General features: G+C 59.1%; 2 protein-coding genes across 2 annotated transcripts; both read left to right on the top strand.

Annotated features, from left to right (window-relative positions):
• Window positions 1–695: 695 nt before the first annotated feature.
• Window positions 696–12,450, top strand: NEURL4 (neuralized E3 ubiquitin protein ligase 4; the record flags this gene model as incomplete). The annotated part of the gene is made up of 29 exons (XM_081110267.1): window positions 696–977; window positions 1,828–2,272; window positions 2,469–2,534; window positions 2,678–2,976; window positions 3,140–3,251; window positions 3,345–3,433; window positions 3,898–3,970; window positions 4,114–4,378; window positions 4,600–4,781; window positions 5,094–5,179; window positions 5,301–5,463; window positions 5,559–5,757; window positions 5,848–5,924; window positions 6,024–6,102; window positions 6,435–6,604; window positions 6,692–6,823; window positions 7,233–7,378; window positions 7,492–7,716; window positions 7,812–7,910; window positions 7,995–8,156; window positions 8,348–8,512; window positions 9,068–9,226; window positions 9,592–9,771; window positions 10,111–10,198; window positions 10,286–10,393; window positions 10,529–10,673; window positions 10,830–10,942; window positions 11,026–11,191; window positions 11,752–12,450. 29 exons carry the CDS (start codon window positions 696–698, stop codon window positions 11,954–11,956), a joined length of 4,680 nt encoding a protein of 1,559 aa, XP_080966393.1. The 3' UTR covers window positions 11,957–12,450.
• Window positions 12,451–12,509: 59 nt separating this feature from the next.
• On the top strand, window positions 12,510–15,301 carry GPS2 (G protein pathway suppressor 2). Its single transcript, XM_081110268.1, has 11 exons — window positions 12,510–12,718; window positions 12,929–13,091; window positions 13,420–13,529; window positions 13,606–13,718; window positions 13,843–13,922; window positions 14,011–14,093; window positions 14,252–14,402; window positions 14,512–14,601; window positions 14,691–14,770; window positions 14,857–14,952; window positions 15,120–15,301. The coding sequence occupies exons 1-11, from the start codon at window positions 12,518–12,520 to the stop codon at window positions 15,201–15,203; spliced, it is 1,251 nt and encodes a 416-aa protein (XP_080966394.1). The 5' UTR covers window positions 12,510–12,517; the 3' UTR covers window positions 15,204–15,301.
• Window positions 15,302–15,499: the final 198 nt, after the last annotated feature.

Here is a 15,499-nt window from a genome sequence, read left to right on the forward strand (position 1 = left end):
GCTGTTGCTTGAAACTGTCTGCCGGGGTTTCGTTGGGCTTTTCATTCGTAGCTTTAAGACCTAAGTATGAATGAATTGGAGTTCAAGGTGGGCTTGACTGGAAACATCCGCAAGCCCTTTTTCCCCCAAAAGTCCGCCGCCTGGCCTCTCGCGAGAGGTGTGTTATAAGGTGGAAAGCGGAGGGATTGCGATCCTGTCGCAAGACACATCCGATCTCAGCGGTGTGGCGGGCAGAGGTTTCTGTGTACAAAGCTCCCGGCTCCCGGCTCCCGTGCACACAGCCGGGACGCTGGTAGCTTGAGGGCAGACACCTCCTCCTCTTGCCGTAAAGCGAACACTTCAAGGCGGGGCTGTCGGTGCCGCTGTCGCAAAGGCACCCCCTTCCGTCGTAAAAATGGCTGCGGCCGTCGTTTCTTTCACTGTCGTAAAAACTCCCAGCCCAAGTCTTCCCCGCTCTCGGAGCCACCCCATCACCTCGTCGTGCCGTAAAGCAATCCTCCGACCCCGTCGTCCTTCTGTTCCCACCGGGTAGCCGTTAATTCCTTAGCCCTCAGCCCGGGATGCTTCAGCGCCCGGCAGTGCCGTAAAGCACATCTGGCCCCTGCCCCGGGTCCTATTCCTTCAGGGTGTTTGTGCACCGCCGTTGCTACGGTGCCGCCAAACGCGGCTGTCGTGCGGCCCCGGCGTCAGCGGCGATGGCGGCGGGGTCGGGTGGGAGTGGGGGGTCTGGGGGAGGCCCCGGGCCGGGGCCTGGTGGGGGTGGAGGCCCCGGCGGGAGCGGCCCGGGACCGGGGTCTGGCGCGGGTTTGGGCAGCGGCGGGGAGCTGCACCCGCGCACCGGGCGCCTGGTGAGCCTGTCGGCCTGCGGGCGCACAGCGCGGCGGCAGCAGCCGGGCCAGGAGTTCAACCACGGGCTGGTGTTGAGCCGGGAGCCCTTGCGCGATGGACGCGTCTTCACCGTCCGCATCGACCGCAAGGTGCGGAGCTGGGGCCGCCAAGCCAAGACGTGGAGGCTGGTGGGAGGGGACCGGAGGGAGCCCCACATTGGGGACCGCGGGGGCACCCACAGACTCAGAGGCCAGGCGACGTGCAGGGAGGGAGCGTGAAGCAGGAGCTTTCGGCCTGGAGGAGCCGGGAGAGCTGGAGCCTGCCCAGACCCAGGAGCAGGCAAGGGGCACGGGGCCTCGCCCGCTAGAAGGAGTAGGGGGCCAGCCCGGACAGTTTCTGGGAGATGGAGGACGGAGAGATGTCAGCGATGTGATGGGCAGAGAACCTAGGAAAGAGCCGACCATTGAAGGACAGACTCCGGGCTGGTGGGGAAGATGGGTAGGGAGAGCGACTCGGAGTGGGAGGTGTGTGCGATTCAGGGAGGAGGCCAGGTGCACAGAGACGGCTTTGGGCAGAGAGTGCATCTGAGTGGAGCCAGAGCCTAGGAGAGAGTTAGGGCGGGGGGGGGGGGGGGTCGATGATATACAGGAGCAAGGAATATGGACCTGGAGAGCTAGCTGTGAATTTGGGGGGTTGAGGAGCCACAGGTCTAGCGAAGTTAGAGGAGGCAGGGAGCTGGAGCCGGGAAATCAGCCAGCACGCTGGGGAACGGACTGGCGCAGACGCCGAGCCGGGTGCAGGGCAGAGTGGACCTAGCGCAGAAAATCACTCGTGGGACTGCAGCTCGGGGTGGTCTCTGGTGTCCGAGGGAGAACGGTCAGTTAAGCGGTCTGGGAGGTGGGGAGAGGAGGACACAGCGGCCTGTGAGTTGTGGTTTCCTCGTGGTGGGCAGCCCACCGGTGGCCCATCCTGAGCCTCTGTCCACCACCCCTATCACAGGTCAACTCCTGGAGTGGCTCCATTGAGATTGGGGTGACGGCACTGGACCCCAGTGTGCTGGACTTCCCAAGCAGCGCCACAGGGCTGAAGGGGGGCTCCTGGGTAGTGTCGGGCTGCTCGGTGCTGAGGGATGGACGTTCTGTGCTGGAGGAGTATGGGCAGGACCTGGACCAGCTTGGCGAAGGGGACCGCGTGGGCGTGGAGCGCACAGCGGCTGGGGAGCTGCGGCTCTGGGTGAACGGGCGGGATTGTGGTGTGGCTGCCACCGGCCTGCCGGCCCGGGTCTGGGCCGTGGTGGACCTTTATGGCAAGTGCACCCAAGTCACTGTGCTGCCCCCTGAGCCAGGCTTCAGCTCCCCCACTCCCATCCCCACACCTCCCCTCGAGCCCTCCGCTCCCCCTGAAGATGCTGCCTTGGCTGAACAGGGGACCTCCAGGGATGAAGGTGAGAACACAGGGAGGGCCGCGGTGGAGGGGCGGGCACGGGGATGGCTGAAGGGACACGGAGGGACAAGCCGGGCCACTCAGACCCCCGAGTCTGTTGACGGGGAGAGCAGGGGCTCGAGGAGGGGGTCTCCTGGCTGTGGGCTCTGCAGCAGGGGCTGAACCCTCATTCCCCTCCCATCCTGCCTGGTTCCCAGCCTTCATGGTGTCCCCAGCGCAGGCCCGGCCGGAGACGTTTCCTAACAGCCTTGAGTCGCATAATGGTGAGGGCGTCTGGGAGGCCCCGGGAAGGGGAGTGGGACATGCTGTGGACGAGGGAGGGGCCTCAGGAGAGGCGTAGGGAGAGCACTGCAGACCTGAGGGCGTAGGGCCTCATGTCAGCTTTTCTCTCGTCCTGCTGCTGTAGACTTCGCCAGTATGGAGCTGTCTGAGGTGGTGAGCAATGCCATCCTGTCTGCCTACAATGGGGGGCTCCTGAATGTGAACCTGAGCTCCCCGCCAGCAGGGGACGGAGCAGGGTCTAGCGGTGCTGCCACCTCCCCCATCCTCACTTCCAATGACGCCCTGCTCTTCCATGAGAAGTGTGGGACTCTCATCAAACTCAGCAACAACAACAAGACGGCTGAGCGTCGCCGGCCCTTGGATGAATTCAACAATGGGGTTGTCATGACCAACCGCCCGCTCCGGGACAATGAGATGTTTGAGGTGTGCAAGAGCCTGGGGTCTGGCTGGCACCTCACCCTCTGGGAGCTCAAGATGGGGCTTGATCCTTTCTACTGGAAGGGTGGGGACTGGGGAAGGACCAGGGGCTGAGAGTCCATTCTCCACATTTACATGCCCACCTCTCCCTTCTAATGTTCCACCCCAGATCCGCATCGACAAGCTCGTAGATAAGTGGTCAGGCTCCATTGAGATTGGTGTCACCACCCACAACCCCAACAATTTGGAATACCCAGCCACCATGACCAACCTGCAGTCAGGTACCGGCCACTGGCAGGGGGGGTGGCTGGGCGCCTGGGGAACCCGAGGGGAAGGAAACTCGTCCCCTAACCAGGGCGTGTGCTTTCTCCTAGGCACCATTATGATGAGCGGCTGTGGGATCCTGACCAACGGCAAGGGCACCCGCCGGGAGTACTGTGAATTCAGTCTGGATGAGCTGCAGGTGAGGGTGGGCATCGCAGTCTAGAGCACAGCCTTTATCTTTTGCCTAAAAGTTCTGTCTAAGCAGGCAGGGTTGCCCAGCAGTTAGGCACTCAGTTTTTAGAGTCAGATGGGTTCAGTGCCTCTTCCGGGTTGGCCGTGTGTACTAGTGACCCGAGGCAAGAAGCTTACCCCTTTGGTAGTTTTTTCTTTTCTGCAGATGTCTAAAATGAGCCTGTTAGGGGTGTTTTACAGATTGTTGCGGCGGTTAGGCAAGTTCATGGTGGTAAGGTGACTTGCTGCAGCACTGAATGGCTTGCAGGAAGCGTTCGGGGTGGTCTGAGACGCAGGAGAACTTTTGGAGCTGTTTCCTGTGGTGTGGTGGCGGGAAAACTCCAGGACGGCTCTGTTCTCATGGTTCCCACACTGTCTGGAGCCTGACTGTGGATGAATTCCAGGCTGTTCCTTTTTGTTTGTTTTGAATAGGAGGGTGACCACATTGGTCTCACAAGGAAGTCCAACTCTGCCCTCCACTTCTTCATTAACGGCATTGACCAAGGTGAGGGGAAGTCAGCGAGGGCTGGCGGGCCCGGGCTTCCGGTGGGGTGGTCTGTACCTCCTCCTCCTGCCTCTTTGATACTCCGTCTCTGTATTTGACTCTTCTTCCCTTACCCCCCATTCCTCTGCCTTGCACCCCCACAGGCGTGGCTACCCCGTTGACACCCCCAGTGGTGTATGGTGTGGTAGACTTGTACGGGATGGCAGTGAAGGTGACCATCGTCCACAATAACAACCACAGTGACCGTCTGCGCAGGAACAATGCCATCCTGCGGGCGCTGTCCCCTGAGGGCGCTCTCCGCCGTGCTGCTCCTGCTGCCCAGGCAGAACCTGAGCGCCTGCTCTTCCACCCCAACTGTGGGCAGAAGGCAGCCATCACCCACGAGGGACGCACTGCTCTGAGGCCCCAGTATGGCCCAAGGGGTGGGGAAAGCCTGCAGAAGGGGCTCTAATGGAATTGGGGGGAGGGGGAGGAAGTGGGAGGTACAAGGAGTCTGATCTGGGGTGTCCTGGACAGAAAGGGGGGAGCCTTCTGAGTATGATGTTTGTCTGGTTGACTTGGGCTAAAAAGATGTGGCACGTTCAGAGTTTGTGTTGGGGGGTCTGAGTCCCCACTTGCTGTGCCCTCAGTGCCACCGATGACTTCAATCATGGCGTGGTGCTGAGCAGCAGAGCCCTGCGGGACGGAGAGGTATTCCAGGTGCGCATCGACAAGATGGTGGACAAATGGGCTGGCTCCATTGAGATTGGTGTCACCACCCACAACCCTGCCTACCTCCAATTGCCCTCCACCATGACCAACTTGCGTTCTGGTGAGCTCCTGAGAGGGGCAGGGCCAGAAGAGGGTCCCAGGGAGGAAGCCGTCCTCACAGCCTGATGCTTGTTCTCCAGCCCTTTCCCCTGGTCACACTTGTGACGGCTGAGTCGGTAGCTGAGGAGGCCCCTGGACAGGGCCTGTGGCTGGCGTGAGAACAGCAGTTTTCTTGTCTTTTCTGGGGGAAAGCCGACTGTCAGAGAAGAGGCAGGCTGGGCTAAAGGCTCTGGGGAATAACGTGGGGGCTGCTCTACAAAGGAGAGGCGTCCTGGCTTCTCCCTCATGTCCTCTGCCACTCCTTGACCCCTAGGGACCTGGATGATGACTGGGAATGGGGTGATGCACAATGGGACAACCATCTTGGATGAATATGGGCACAACCTGGACCGCCTCAAGGTGGGAGAGTGGGTGTGCTGGCAGGTCTCAACCGTGGGGAGTAGACAAGGGGGGGCTGCCGCAGGACCAGCCCCGGCAGGGACTCTGCCTGACTCCTCACTCCAGCCCCCCTTCTTCCAAGGCAGGGGACACGGTGGGCGTGGTTCGTAGGGAGGACGGGACTCTCCACTTCTTTGTCAATGGGATGACTCAGGGCCCTGCTGCCTGGAATGTGCCCCCGGGTGTCTATGCTGTTGTGGATCTCTACGGCCAGGCTGCCCAGGCCACCATTGTGGACGACGTGGGTGAGGGCCGGGCTGGGCAGGGGCAGGACGGGGGGGTGGCCTCCTGAGGCCTCAGAGACAACTGTATGCCTAATAGGTGATGTCCCCTCTTGCAGAGGTGACCCCAGTCCCGGAGCCACTCCCTGAGGGGAACAACCAGGTGTCTCCCAGCTCCCCATCCTCAGGGGCGGGGGGCTCCGACCTCCGCTTCCACCAGCTGCACGGCAGTAACGCCGTCATCACTAACGGCGGCCGCACTGCGCTCCGTCACAACTGCCGCAGCGAGTTCAATGATGCCATTGTTATCTCCAACCGGTCAGTGTCTGGACTGGGATGTCCCCACTTTCCTGCTGCCCAGCTTCAGCAACCCAATAGGGCCTGTCTGATCGCCATTCTCCTGGGCAGGGCCCTGCGGGATGGAGAGCTGTTTGAAATTGTCATTCAGAAGATGGTGGACCGCTGGTCAGGCTCCATTGAGGCTGGTGAGGGGCAGCTGTGTGTGTGTGTGTCTGTCTGTTGTGGGAGGTGCTGCCTGCCTATGCCTGGGGGCTTGGCTCTGACCTAACCCTGCCTCCTCACAGGAGTGACTGCTATTCGGCCGGAGGACCTTGAATTCCCCAACACTATGACAGACATTGACTACGATACTTGGATGCTGAGGTTGGGCTACTTGCTTTGGGACCAGCTGGGTGGGACTGGGTGGAGCTGGCTGGGACAAGGGAAGCAGGGTCTCAGGCCTGCTTCTGTGATAGACTAGGGGATCTGGCTACCTCTTCTCTTTAATTCTGGGAACTCACCTCCCTCCTTCCTCAGGGTATTTATTACTTTTTCATGAGAGAGATCCCAGGGATGTAGGAGACAGGATTGGGTCTCAGACCCCAGATTGAGATGCTAATCCAAGGCCCTGGAAGATTCTGACAGCAGAGACTGGGCAGGGACCTGTGTGGGGAGGAAGCTGGGAGGCTGAACTCCCCCTTTGGCCATCCCTCCAGTGGCACAGCCATCATGCAAGATGGTAACACAATGCGCAACAACTACGGGTGCGACCTCGATGCGCTGGGCACAGGTGCGCGCATCGGCATGATGCGGACTTCCAAGGGCGACCTGCACTACTTCATCAACGGCCAGGACCAGGGCGCTGCCTGCTCGGGCTTGCCTCCGGGTAAAGGTGACTACTCTGTGGCTCTCGGCCTGCCCCCTCAGCCTGGCCCTGAGGCTGTCAAGGTTCTGACTCCTCCTTTCCTACCAGAGGTGTATGCGGTTGTGGATCTCTATGGCCAGTGTGTCCAAGTGTCCATCACCAATGCTACCGGCCCCATGGACAACAGCCTGGCAACCAGCAACACCGCCACTGAGAAGTCATTCCCCCTGCACTCCCCAGGTTCAGCCAGCAGGGCGGGAGGGGGGCTCTGCTGGCCTGCTGTGCACCTGAGAGAGACAGCTTCTGGGTCAGGGAAGCTGTTGCAAGACAGACTGACTGCAGCAGCTGCAGGCAGAGGGGAGGGAGCATCCCATGGTGGGAAGCAGCCGGGAAGAGGACAGGGTTATGCCTGGTACCCAGGGCCTGGATGCTTCCCTGCCACTAAGTGGCTAGGACACCATAAGCTGGGTCCACCAGGTTTGGGGATGAGTCTTAATGTGGTGAAAAGAGGTGTCACGTGTCTTAAGGGGGTGATGTCAGGTGGGACCTTTATGTCAGCTTCCTGTTTCACCTGAAAGCTTTGCTCTGTGTGCCATCTAAAGCTTGCTGCCCCAATTCTACTCTGTTCTTCGGCACCATCTTTCCGCAGTGGCTGGCGTGGCTCACCGATTCCACAGTATTTGCGGCAAGAATGTCACTCTGGAGGAAGATGGCACAAGGGCGGTGCGGGCAGCTGGCTATGCTCATGGCCTTGTCTTCAGCACCAAGGAGCTCAAGACTGAGGAAGTCTTTGAGGTGGGCTGTGGCGATATGACAGGAGGCTTCCAGGCCCTTCACAGCAGGACGAGACTGCTTCCTCCCTGCCCTGCCCCGCCCCATCCAGTGCAAGCGCATATTTTCTCACACAGGTGAAAGTGGAAGAGCTGGATGAGAAGTGGGCAGGTTCCCTCCGGATAGGGCTAACAACGCTGGCTCCAGGGGAGATGGGGCCTGGAGCAGGTGGTGGCCCTGGGGTGCCTCCCTCGCTGCCAGAGCTCCGGACAAAGACCACCTGGATGGTGTCCAGCTGTGAAGTGAGGCGTGACGGGCTGCTCCAGAGGATGAACTATGGCCGGAACCTAGAGAGGCTGGGGGTGAAGCAGCTGGATCTGGGGATAAGGGTGGGGTTGGGAGTTGGGATGGCAGAGAGGTGGGCCGAGCATCTGTCCTTATCTCACCTCGGTCCTAGGTGGGGAGCCGTGTGGGCATTCGCCGGGGGGCAGATGACTCGATGCACATCCTGGTAGATGGAGAGGACATGGGGCCTGCAGCCACTGGCATTGCCAAGGTAGACCCGTGACTTGCCTTGAATTCTGGGAGTGGGTTGAGGTCCTCACTCATCTCCAACTTCCTGGGTCTTGTGTGCCTCCAGAACGTGTGGGCTGTGTTGGATCTGTACGGGCCAGTGCGGAGTGTGTCTATTGTCAGCTCCACAAGGCTGGAGGAGCCAGAAGGCACCCAGCCTCCTTCCCCCAGCTCGGACACCGGAAGCGAGGGCGATGAAGACGATGAGGACGAGGAACATGGCCTGGGAGTAAGAGGCTGCAGCAGGGCCCTTTGGGCACATGGACGAGCCGTTGGTGGGCCCTTGGCCACCAGATTATTTTTGGGTTCTCCAGTCCTGTCCAGGATGGGTAGAAGCCTATGCACAGAAGCTCTGAACTCTAGTGGGGGCTTGGGCCTCGCCTTGGCAGCCCTAGCAGCTCAGTCTCTCCTCCACACCAGGGCGAGGATCACGTGTCCATTATGCCTACAGCCCTTGAATTCCTGGAGAACCATGGGAAGAATATCCTCTTGTCCAATGGGAACCGGACAGCTACGCGGGTGGCCAGCTACAACCAGGGCATCGTTGTCATCAGTCAGCCCCTGGCGCCCCAGCTGCTGGTCCAGGTGGGCCTTCCTTGTCCCCTTCTCGTCCCCAGCAACTCTTGCTCAGGGCGACCCAGGGCCAACCTTCCTGGAGCAAGGCCTTTCCAGATTGAGGACAGTGAAAGGCATGTCCCTTGAATGACCTTCCCAGGCTTCTGTTTATACCCTGTGGTGGGAGTTGCAGGTCAGTGCCCACCTGGTACCTGGTGAGGGAAGCAGCAGGGAGGAGCTGGGGTATTCCAGGGAAGATGCCGGGTCCTGTTTATGGGAGCAGGGAGGGCTTTCCAGAGGGCCCTGTCGTTGCAAACTGAAGACGTCACGGTTAGCCAGGGGAAGGGAGCCTCGAGGGACAAGAATCCTTACAGAGTCCACAGCAAGACCAAGGCGGAAAGAGGAGAGGAAATAACTGAATTTGCAGTTTCCAGTTCCTCCAAGCGTTAGAAGGGGCAGCATCCCAGGCCACAGCCTGGGAGATGTCATCTTCCCTCCCTGGCTGGTGTGGGGAGCGGGGTGTGCTGGGTGGGTGGCCTCTTCCCCAGGCGGCCATGGCTGGGGAGTAGCTGCCTTCTCTCCCAGGTGCGGATAGACTTCCTGAACCGCCAGTGGACATCTTCCCTTGTCCTGGGAGTCATCACCTGCCCACCGGAGAGGCTTAACTTCCCTGCGTCTGCCTGTGCCCTTAAACGGGCAGCCTGGCTGTTGCGGGGCCATGGGGTCTTCCACAATGGCCTCAAGGTGGGTGGGGAGCAGGGAGAAGTGAGAGGCCAGGTCTCTGAATAGGGAGGGGCTGTGCAAAAAGGAGAGGGGCCCCGAGCTTGGAGGTAGGATCACAGATATGAAGGGGCACTGTAGCGAGTGGACTCACATGAGGGCGCAAGTATCGTTATCTGGACAGTCTCAGGCTTGCTGCCTCCTATGCTGGTAACATTGAGAATGTTGCAGTGGGGGGAAGGGGAGGTGGAGTCGAGGTCATTGAAGCGGGGGGGTGGGGGGGGGCGTAGAGCCCAGGGACTGGCGACCTGCAGCAGAGGGAAGGGTGCGGGTGGCTGCTGCTGGTGGGAGTCTGCTCTCTAGGAAGACAGTAGATCTCTCCCTCCCAGATCTGCGAGAAGTTTGGGCCAAATCTGGACACGTGTCCTGAAGGCACCATCCTGGGACTGCGGCTCGACAGCTCTGGGGGACTGCATCTCCATGTCAATGGGAGGGACCAGGGGGTGGCTGTGCCAGACGTCCCCCAGCCCTGCCATGCGCTCGTGGACCTCTATGGGCAATGTGAGCAGGTTAGTGGCAATGAAGGCCGGGAGGAGGGAGGGTCTGGAGACGACTGTCCAAGATCAAGGAAGAGATCAGGAGGCTCTAGAGCAGTGGTTCGCAACCTTCTGGCCCTTTAAATACAGTCCCTCATGTTGTGACCCAACCATAAAATTATTTTCGTTGCTACTTCATAACTGTAATGTTGCTACTGTTATGGATCGTAATGTAAATATCTGATATGCAGGATGGTCTTAGGCGACCCCTGTGAAAGGGTTGTTCGACCGCCAAAGGGGTCGCGACCCACAGGTTGAGAACTGATGCTCTAGAGGTTGTTGACACTGGCTGACCACCCCTCTGTGCTGCAGGTGACCATTGTGAGCCCTGAGCCAGGAGCTGCCAGTTTGAAGAGTACTGGAACCCAAGGGGACATGGAGAAAGCGGACATGGTGGATGGTGAGCCAGCCCAAAGGGACCAGGATCCTACCCCACCCCGTACCTCTAGCCCATCTCCCATGACCTGTGCCACATGTGCTCCCTCAGGGATCAAGGAGAGTGTGTGCTGGGGCCCACCGTCTGCTGCCAGCCCTCTGAAGAGCTGCGAGTACCATGCCCTTTGTTCCCGATTCCAAGAACTGCTGCTGCTTCCTGGTGAGGCCCCAGTCCCCTAGAATCTGCCTCACTCCCTGGACCAGTGAGAGCCCTAGAGACCAGTCAGAGGAGGCTGTGTAGTTGAGACCCAGGACAGGAGCCATAGCACCAAGTCTGCCACTTACTCTCCCACAGAGGATTATTTCATGCCTCAACCAAAGCGTAGCCTGTGCTACTGTGAGTCTTGCCGGAAGATGCGCGGGGACGAAGCCCACAGGCGCCGTGGGGAACCTCCCCGGGAATACGCCCTGCCCTTTGGCTGGTGCAGGTTCAACCTCAGGTACATATGGGGCCTGTCTCTCTCTTACTGTTCTTTGCCCCCTTGAAAAAGGAAGGTGCCAAGAGGGTGCATGGAAGTGACAGAACTGCATGTCTAGGGGATGACCTTGGGGAGCCAGTAACCTTTGTCCCATCTGCCTATCTGCCCACTCCCTAGAGTGAATCCTCACCTGGAGGCTGGGACACTAACCAAGAAGTGGCACATGGCATATCACGGCAGCAATGTGGCAGCCATCCGGAGGGTGCTGGACCGAGGGGAGTTGGGAGCAGGTACTGTAGCTCTGACAGAATCAGAGAAGGCTGGGCCTGTGGGCTGGAGCCTGTGGGCTACTCTGACCCAGTTCTCCTCACAGGTACTGCCTCCATCCTGAGCTGCCGGCCCCTGAAGGGAGAGCCCAGGGGAGGGTTTGAGGAGCCGGGTGAGAACTGTGCTCCTCCTCGGGAGGAGCAGCCCCCTCCAGTGCTGCTTTCTCCCTCCCTCCAATATGCTGGGGCCGAGACCCTGGCATCCAAAGTGCAGTAAGTACACAGGAGGTGGCCCCAGGGCCACTTGGGTCTCCATGATTTGCTCTCTCCTTTCCCACCTTGTTTTGCTAGTTCCTCAGTCTCCACCCAGCCCTTTCTCATTGTGGCTCAGTGGTTGAGCATTCGCCTATGAACCAGGAGGTCACGGTTCAATTCCTGGTCAGGACATATGCCCGGGTTGTGAGTTGGATCCCCACTAGGGGGCATGCAGAAGGCAGCTGATCAATGATTCTCATCATTGATGTTTATCTCCCCCCCCCCCTTCCTCTCTCTAAAATAAAAACATTTTTTAGAAAGTGTAGTTGGAGCAGGCATATTAAAAAGGGTTGTCAGGGTAGATATCATTAAGGTGAGATTTGAGCAAAGGCTGGAGAAGAGGTGGAGTTAGCTGAGCAGGCATTGGGAAGAAGGCCATTTAGAATAGAGAGAACAGCTAGAGCCAGTCCCTGTAAAGTAGAAGTGATTCCTAGGACTAGCAAGGCCCGTGTAGTTGCAGTTAGGAGAGGTGACTGGCCAGAGGCCTCACCACCCTATTTCTGCTTTTTGCCTGACAGATTTCGGGACCCCAAATTTCAGCGGACACACCAGGCCCAGGTGGCGTTCCAGGTGTGTGTGCGCCCTGGCTCCTACACCCCCGGCCCTCCTTCCGCGATCCTCAGAGAGCCTCCTGACCCTCACTTCAGCCCAGCCGAACTGGAGTGGGTAACCAAGGAGAAGGGGGCCACACTCCTCTATGCCCTGCTGGTACGGGTGGAATGAGGGAGTGAGACCTCACGACGACAAGCACAGCTGGGCCTTGGGCCCGTGGACTCTGAGTGACGGCTGCCGCCACCTCATTCGGTGACCCCCAGCATGCACGGTGCTCATTCTGGCAGACGCACAGGAGCATGGAGGCAGTCTCAGATTTAGGTGGGAAGTGGAGGACATCTCCATGTCCAGGGCCTCAGAACACTCCCTCTGCAGTGGAGGAGCTGGTGGGGAACCCGGCTCCAGGCCCTGGGTAACCCCTCTTCATGCACTGATTTGGGGAACACGACTCCCTCTGACTCCCTCCCCTGTATCACTTAATTTATTTCCGTTTTTGTTCCTGGTTACTGTGAATCCCAGTCTCCCTGTGCCCCACATGAAGCTGCTTTTTCCTGCGGCACCAGGCAGGAAAGGGGAAGGGCGGCGCAGTGGAGGGGCTGGGTCCTCTGTACAGTTGTCATGACTCTGATTTCGAAGGAGCCAATAAACACCGTCTCTGAGCACCTACGTCGCCTCTTGCACTTCCTAAGGGGGTTCCTGGCCCGTCTCGTCGGGCCCAACCGCGGGACCAGAATGGGAGTCCAGGGCTGGTCGGCGTGGGGCGGGCCCAGTGGAGGAGTTTGGACGCCACAGGCACCCGTCCTCGACACTTCCGCCTTTTCCTTCCGCCCAATCCTTAAAGCCCCGGCTGTGAACCCGGAAGGATTAAGCCCAGTTACCGGATGTGACGTATGGCCAAGGCGCGCAGTGCGGAGCGAAGCGCAGAGAAAGAGGGTAGGGAGGGGCCGGGGTCGCCGGTGGGGCCGGAGGCGAGAGCCCCGAGGCTAGAAACCCCTACGTGCGCGTGCGCGCTGGAGCAGCGGGGGGCGGCCCCGCGGTCGGGCGGCGCGGGGCGGCGGGTCCCCGACACGTGACCGGGGCGGTGGGCGGACTTCGGTCTCGGCCGAGCAGGCGCGCTTGTCCCTGAGCGCTCGCTACCCGCAGGCCCAGTCCGAGGCCTGGCAGTCAGCGACAGAGCCGGGCGCCCACAGCCCGTGCGAGCCCGGCAGCACCATGCCTGCGCTCCTGGAGCGCCCCAAGCTTTCCAACGCCATGGCCAGGGCGTTGCACCGGCACATCATGATGGAGCGGGAGCGCAAGCGGCAGGGTGAGCCGGGGCCAAGGCGGGAGGGCACACGCCCGTGGACACCGCTGTTCCAGGCCCCACCTCGGGCCGATCAGTGCGGCGGCGGCAGAAGCTAGGAGGGGGTGGAACAGCCCCGTGGTGGTGGGAGTTCGAGCCGCCAGGTCTGACCTGCAGAATTCCTCAGCCGGGAAGGACCTTGGAGAGCACCTAGTGAACCTTACCTCTGCGTCCCCCTGCAGCGATCGGAAGCCTCTTATCGAGAGCACTGGGATAACCATTTTTGCTGGCTTCAGTCGCTAACATTCTAATTAACCATTCCGCCCCTTTCCCTGTGTGACCCTTCCTCCAGAGGAAGAAGAAGTAGACAAGATGATGGAACAGAAGATGAAGGAAGAGCAGGAGAGACGAAAGAAAAAGGAGATGGAAGAGAGAATGTCCTTAGAGGAAACCAAAGAACAGGTATGTGTAGTCCATCTTTCCCAGCGCTTTCCTCCCTTGGCTCTCCTACCTTCTTCTTTTCCCTCCCTTTTTCCAGATCCTGAAGCTGCAAGAGAAGCTTTTGGCCCTTCAGGAGGAGAAGCACCAGCTTTTCCTGCAGCTCAAGAAAGTTTTACATGAGGAAGAAAAACGGAGGCGAAAAGAGCAGAGGTGGGATTGGAGCTAAAATTAAAATTGGGCAAAACGTATAGATGGAGTCAGGTAACAAAAGATCGGTGTTTGTGGCAAGAGGGCACTTGTCCTTGATGTTTGACCTGCCTTCCTTTCCCTCTAGTGACTTGACGACTCTGACATCAGCCGCATACCCACAGAGCCTGACTGTTCACACGGGAACTCATCTCCTCAGCATGCAGGGTGAGGGTTACAGGAACCACCTGTCCGTGGGCCCTCCTGGGTCTTGTAGACTGCATGTCAGCATCATGAAGCCCCTCTCCCTCTCTAGGGAGCCCTGGAGGACACAATCGCCCAGGCACCCTCATGGCAGCGGACAGAGCCAAACAGATGTTCGGACCCCAAGTGCTTACAGTAAGAGGAGTCAGATTGGTGTTTCCCCTACTACTTCCACCACCTTGCTAACCGCTACTCCCGCAGGGAGTGACACTGACATGTACGGAGACAAACGGGAGCACACAGTCCACTGAGATTCTGCTTTCCAGTTTACAGCGAGTTCTCCTCCTCCTTAGACCCGGCATTATGTGGGCTCTGCAGCCTTCACAGGGACCCCAGAGCACGGGCAGTTCCAAGGCAGCCCAGGTGGTGCCTATGGGACTGCTCAGCCCCCACCTCACTATGGACCCGCCCAACCGGCCTATAGCCCTAGTCAGCAGCTCAGAGGTGAGTGGTGGGAAAAGAGGGGAGGGGGTACTTTCGAGGCCCAGAGGGTTAGAGTGCTGTGAACAGACTAAAGCGAGGTTCTGATGGCTGTGCTTCCTATCTTTTTCAGCACCTTCAGCCTTTCCTGCAGTGCAGTACTTGTCTCAGCCACAGCCACAGCCCTATGCTGTGCACAGCCACTTCCAGCCCACCCAGACAGGTGATAACACCCCATTCAGGGACCCTGGTTCCACAAGTTCTCCCTTTCCCGTTCTCTACTCACTTCACACACCCTTCTTTCCCACCTAGGGTTCCTCCAGCCTGGTGGTGCCCTGTCCCTACAAAAGCAAATGGAACATGCTAACCAGCAAACTGGCTTCTCTGACTCAGTGAGTGTGAAGCTTGGGAGATCAGGGGAAGGGTTTTGCTATGGGGAACCCCAGGCTGCCACAGGTTCTGACTCTGTTCTCTGCAGTCCTCCCTGCGCCCCATGCATCCCCAAGCTCTACATCCAGCCCCTGGACTCCTCGCCTCCCCCCAGCTCCCTGTGCAGATGCAACCAGCAGGCAAGGTAAGGGTGATAATCGTACCTGTCAGTCTCTGCACTGCATGGAAAACAGGATTGGGTAGGACAGGCCCACACCCATGGTCTTCCCTTCTTCCTTGGGGGTGGTTATATGGGTGTGGAGCAGAAGGGAGAACACGCACACTGACAAACCCCCCTTTCATCACCACCAGTCCAGCTTTGCTGCTACTAGCCAACCTGGCCCCCGACTCCCATTCCTCCAACACAGCCAGAACCCAAGATTCTATCACAAGTGACCATCAAATTTCATCTTCAACTTCACCCCACCCCCTACCTTGGGTGAGAGTCCCTGGTATGTCCCAGGCCAATAAAATCTATCTGCCATCGCCCCTGGCTACTACTGTTTGTGTTCACCCCACCTGGACTAGGCCAGGGCTGCTTAAAGGGTGGGGGATAGGTCAGGTCCATGGCAAGTTAGTGTTCCCGGACTAGGGACAGTGGGTTGATTGTGATGAACTCATTGTCACAGTCTCATCTATAATCTATTTTTGGTTCCCAAGTTTTCCCTTCTAGTTAGCAAATACCCATTTAT

This window comes from Myotis nattereri (genome assembly GCF_964212035.1).
Source record: "Myotis nattereri genome assembly, chromosome: 16".
NCBI classification, from domain to species: domain Eukaryota; kingdom Metazoa; phylum Chordata; class Mammalia; order Chiroptera; family Vespertilionidae; genus Myotis; species Myotis nattereri.

Excerpts from the sequence above, each read along its gene's own strand:
- GPS2 (XM_081110268.1), top strand. The coding sequence starts at position 12,518 with ATGGGAGTCCAGGGCTGGTCGGCGTGGGGCGGGCCCAGTGGAGGAGTT. Across the intron at positions 12,719-12,928 it reads GCGAAGCGCAGAGAAAGAGG|GCCCAGTCCGAGGCCTGGCA; the intron begins GTAGGGAGGGGC and ends CGCTACCCGCAG. Across the intron at positions 14,953-15,119 it reads AGATGCAACCAGCAGGCAAG|TCCAGCTTTGCTGCTACTAG; the intron begins GTAAGGGTGATA and ends CATCACCACCAG.